This window comes from Pediculus humanus, genomic scaffold (genome assembly GCF_000006295.1).
Source record: "Pediculus humanus corporis 1103172107601 genomic scaffold, whole genome shotgun sequence".
NCBI classification, from domain to species: Eukaryota; Metazoa; Arthropoda; class Insecta; order Psocodea; family Pediculidae; genus Pediculus; species Pediculus humanus.
The window spans coordinates 1,870-7,638 of record NW_002987215.1 but is presented as its reverse complement, the minus strand read 5'-3'; the positions used below and the strand labels follow the sequence as shown (position 1 = coordinate 7,638).

At 23.7% G+C, this 5,769-nt stretch overlaps 1 protein-coding gene across 1 annotated transcript; it reads left to right on the top strand.

The window, feature by feature from the left end:
* Positions 1-2,921: 2,921 nt before the first annotated feature.
* On the top strand, positions 2,922-4,582 carry Phum_PHUM234430 (Nuclear hormone receptor E75, putative; the record flags this gene model as incomplete). The annotated part of the gene is made up of 6 exons (XM_002426016.1): positions 2,922-2,934; positions 3,015-3,229; positions 3,315-3,468; positions 3,540-3,697; positions 3,786-3,965; positions 4,391-4,582. 6 exons carry the CDS (start codon positions 2,922-2,924, stop codon positions 4,580-4,582), a joined length of 912 nt encoding a protein of 303 aa, XP_002426061.1.
* Between the last annotated feature and the right edge of the window lie 1,187 nt (positions 4,583-5,769).

The window sequence follows — 5,769 nt, the reverse complement described above, 5'->3', positions numbered from 1 at the left end:
TGTTAAACAATAATAAGGTAACTAATAATAATAATAAACGTTATTAATCATTACTCTTATTTTGTCATTTATTGGGGGAGGGGGGAGGTGGTACGCATATATCATTTTTATTAAATTAATTATCAATAACAAATTTTTTTTACGTCATTATTTTTATCATTTTCGTAAAAAAATTTTTTATGTATAATTCATTACTTTCATAAATATCAATTATTTTATTTTAAATGTTGTGAAAAATCAGAAAAATCTTAATAATAATAATAATAATAATATTGAGAGGAATCGTTTTATGATAATTTTTATGTTATTAAAAAAAAAATTGACCAACACCAGAAAAACAAAATTTTTGTATCCATTCATAAAAAATTAATTACGTAACGAATATGTTTTATAATTAATTGTAAGATTCATATTTTTAAAAAAAAAAAACATTTTCATAACAACAACAAAAAACGACTTTCTCTACGTTATTAATATAAATTAATTTTTTTTATTATAATTATTAAAATTAATTTAAACGAAAATAATAATAATAATAGTAATAATACTAAACGTGTATACGATTTAATTTTTTTTAAAAAAAATTTACTTTTTACATATTTTTTTTAAAGTTATGATGAGGATAATTTTTTATAAAAAGAATTTTTTTTTTTTTTGGTTCGTTTTGATAAGAAACGATCGTGACAGATAATATTAAGTTAAAAAAAGAAACTAGTTTTCGAGTTTTTTATTTCATTTTTTTTTTTTTTTGTCTTACCCTTTTTTTTATTTTAATTAAGTTTAAATACGAAAAAAAAAATAACATGTAAATAATAATATTAATAATAATAATAAACAAAAAAAAAAAAAAATAAGGCAAAACTTACTACAAGTAGAAAATAAGAGAAAAAGAAGGAGAGAAAAAAAAAATGAGAAATGGTTCAACGAACTTGAGAAGAGTTGAATTGGCGAGCATCGAACTCTCATTTAAAGTATATATAATTTTTTTTTTATTTCTAGTTTACCCGACTATGAATAACGGCAATTTGTTTCCTTAAAAACATTGTTTATAAAAAATTTTCTTAAAATGTTTAATAAACGAACGAAAAAAAAAGAAAACTAGTTTACGAAACAAAAAAAAAGGGAAAATTACGATCGATTTTTTTACGTATTACGTATTCAAAATTTGGTAACAACAATAATAAAAACAATTACGTAATAAATTCATTTAAAATAAATATTATTATTATTATTTTTCTTCTCCTTTTATTTCTAGATCAACATTACGCTGCAGCTGATTCAAATAGTTCGACACCCACCAAATCGTTTGTGCCATGCAAAGTGTGCGGAGATAAAGCTTCCGGTTATCACTATGGTGTCACATCATGCGAAGGTTGTAAGGTATGATTTTTCTTTAAATTTACTACCATATCCGGTTTGTTTCGCTCTTCATTATGATTCTTCATCAACTAACTCCATTCATTATCATTATCTCGTACCTTTTCGTATTGTACCATTTACAGAAATTATCGATTTTAACAAAAAAAAATATCGATCAACCGGAAATTACGTGTTTACTCACGATTCGTTTTGTCAAATTAAAAAAAAATTATTTCATTTCGTAATTGCGAGTCGTTAAAACTTATAAACAACATATTATTATCATCATTATTTTTTTTTTTTTAAATAAAGTTAAACGCGTTAAAATTATGATAAATTAATTATCGATAAATAAATAAATAGAGCATTTAAAAATTTTGATAAGAAAAGATTACATGAAAAAATGATAAGTAAATACATAAATAAGTTAATAACCGTTTCTTTCATTTTAATAATATTTTATTAATATTATTAATATAATAAATAATTGCGTATTTAATTAATTCACTTTTCCGCACACGCCCACACACATACGAACGGAAATAAAATAATAAAAAAAAAACAAGGGATTTTTAATAATATAAAAAAAAAAAGAAAAAATCTTCGGAAATAAAAATATATATATTAGGTAATAAAAAGAAAAGATATTCCTTAAGGATGGTAAGAAATTTAAAAAAAAAAAAAAGAACAAGATTATATAACACAATTTATACTTTTTGATTTTAGAAGGAAAAAAAAAACTCAAAGGTAAAATTTCATTTGAATATTTCATGTTGTTAAATTGAAAACAGAAGTGGAAGTAGAAGTAGAAAAAAAAAAAAAAAAACTAAATTTAACTTGGGAACGGGATAAAAAAAAAAAAAAAAAAAAAAATTTAAAAAAAAAAATAAAATTTCACCCAGGAAAAAAAAGAAAAACTAAAAATTTCTATTGTTTTCCTTGTTTTTTTTTTTTTTTTTTAAAGAAAATTGTTATGCGTGGGAAACGTGAAATACTTTTAAAAAACAAATAAATGAATTTTTTTTTTACATAATTTATCTAATGCCACGATTAAATAAAATTTTTAAAAATATTTTTTTTTTCTTTCCCAACCGGTTATTTATTTTTATATATAATTTTTTTTAAATATTTTAATAAATTAATTAATGTTTATATCCTTAAGGATCTTGTTTATATTTTGTTGTTGTTTTTTATAAAAATTTTTCGATGCGAAACAACAACAAAAACAACAACAACAACTCGTTTTTCGTCATTCCTAAACAACAAACAAACAAACGGTATATTTTTCTACTTTTTAAATAAAATCGGTTTAAAATGATTATGTTTGTTATTATAAATTTTTTTAAAAATTAAACAACCCCATCGATTAAAAAACTTATTATTATTATTATTATTTGTAACGTATTTTTTTTTTTAAATAATAATTTTTTTAGGGATTTTTTAGAAGAAGTATTCAAAAACAAATTGAATACCGGTGCCTAAGAGATGGAAAATGTCTCGTTATTAGATTAAACAGGAACCGGTGTCAGTATTGTCGATTTAAAAAATGCTTAGCCGTCGGAATGTCAAGAGATTGTAAGTTAAAATATGATAAAATTTTTTCGTTTTGTTTAAGATTAAGAAAAATAAGACAAAAAAAATTTTTTTTTTGTTAGCTGTGAGATACGGTCGAGTGCCAAAAAGATCAAGAGAAAGAAGTACGGAAGAACAATCGAGAGTTTCAACGTCGGATGCAGAACAATCAGATTCGGATACAAAACAGCTGGCAGTGTATGACGTCATATTGACGGTTTCTCAAGCTCATCATGCCAATTGTGGATATACTGAAGAACACACGAGAAATTTGGTTCGAAAACCGATAACGATACCCGTGAGATAAAACTTTTCTTTTCTAAAAAATTTTTTGAAAATTAACGGATTCCCGAATGAAAAATTTATTTTTGATTTTTGTACAGCCTTTGAATGGTTCCTCATCAACGGATGGTCCAGAAGTTGCATCATCGACAGCTGAAAGTTTAGAACAAGAAAGAATTTGGCTGTGGCAACAATTTGCATCACACGTTACTCCTAGCGTTCAAAGGGTAGTAGAATTTGCAAAAAGGGTACCTGGTAAGTTAATAACAAAATGATTTCTTTCAAAACAAACAAACAAAACGTAATCGCTCGATTCATTTTTTCAGGTTTTTGCGATTTAAGCCAGGACGATCAATTAATATTAATAAAAGTAGGATTTTTTGAAATTTGGTTGGGACATGTATCGCGACAAACATGCGATTCATCAATGACTTTTACCGATGGCACATATATAACGAAGCAGCAAATGGATCTTATTTACGATGTGAGTTTAGCATAATAATAATAATAATAATAATAATAATATCAAACAAAGAATAGTATATCTTTATTAAAAATTTATATCGTTTCAGCCCGAGTTTGTCTCTTCATTGTTTCATTTTGCGGCTTCCTTTAACGCTTTAGCACTTAACGATACAGAACTAGGCCTATTTTCAGCTGTTGTTCTCCTTTCGGCGGATAGACCGGGAGTAGCAGATATAAAAGTCATCGAACAACATCAAGATAGATTAATAGAAGCACTTAAAGTACAGGTAATTAAAAAAAACACGCAACGAATGCAGGTAATAAAAAAAAAAAAAAAAAAAATGGTTGAAATCGATGGAAATCGCGGCAAGAAAGAATGCGTGAATATTTTTTTTTTTTTTTTTTATTCGACTGAAAAAAAAACGTAGGAAACACGGTTTAAAATTTTGTTTGAGATTACACCACCATTTTGTGTTACACGTATTAAATTAAAACAAGTTAAGCCAGAATTTTTTCTTTTTTTTTTTTTTTTTTTTGACAGTTTAGCCTAAAGCTGTAATTTTTTTTAATTGCTAAGATAAATTTTTTTTTTCATTCGTATGAGTTAAATTTTTGTGAGGAGGACACATAACCAAGAAGGAGGGTTTGTCACGTTAAAATAATTCAAACGAAAAAAAAATTTTTGTAATTTTTTTTTTTTTTTTATGTCTAGGTGGGTCGTAATCATGCAAGCGATCCTCAACTTTTTTCAAGTCTTCTTATGAAATTACCCGAATTGAGAAATCTCGGAGCTAAACATTCTGCTCATTTAGATTGGTTTCGAATTAATTGGCAACTTTTAAGGCTACCCCCTTTATTCGCTGAAATATTTGACATTCCAAAATGCGAAGAAGATCTTCAATGAAAAAGGTAAAAAACATTTTTTCTTTTTTTTTTCAACCCCTAATTAAATTTTGTAAACAGTTAAATTTTTTTTTTTTTACCCCCAACAGGAGCACGTTTTTTAGAAAAATAATAAATAAAAATACACACAACTACTAATGCAACAACCCTTACACGTAATTTACATCTCATCGTAGCATAAATCAACACCTGACGATAAACATAATAATATTTATAATAATAATAATAAAATTTTATATTTAAAAAGTAAGAAAGAAAGAAAAAGAAGAAATAATAATAATAATAATAATCTTTGTAATATTCTTGCTCAATCAATAAACAAAATGATTTTTATAATGTAGTAGATAATCCCCACGTAAATGCATTTTTATTTGTCTTTTATGTGGCCTAATAATAATAATAAATTAGGGCGAAAAATAATAATAATAATAATAGTAAAAAGAGTAATAAAACAAATATTAACAATTATTACGTAATTTGTTTTTAAAAAAAAAAAAATTTTATTTAATATCGATATCGTTTGTTTGTTTGTTTGTTTTTACGAATGAAATAATAATTAATTAATTAAAATTTTAACGCGGTTTCAATCATTCTATGTATGTACCTGATTATTTCATTTTTTTTTATTTTATACGTTCTAAAATTTTCAAAGCGGAAACAGTTAACGGAAATCATTCGGAAATATGATTAAACATATTAAAAATATTATCAATATATATAAAATATGTGAATATTTATCTACGAAATACGTAAAATATGTTGTTTTCTTATTCTTTTTTTGGTATATTAATAATAATAATAATAATAATAATAATAATAATAATAATAATAATAATAATAATAATAATATTAATAATAATCAATCAATCAAACAATCTTTAATCATCACGCTATCAACCCTTATCAACAACGTTCGATTACTTTAATCAAAATATATATATATATATATATATATATAAATATGTAAATTGACAATTAATAATTTCGCCTTTTTACGATCCTTGTTGTTGTTATTATTTAACGGAAAAAATAAATTAATAAATAATAATCAAATAATAAATAAATAAAAATAATCAATAATCAATATTTCGATCGATATCGCAATTAGATTCAAACTTTAATAAATTCTAATTATTGTGACTTAAAAAAAAAAAAATTCGTGCTTTACCACCATCTTATTGATTTCAC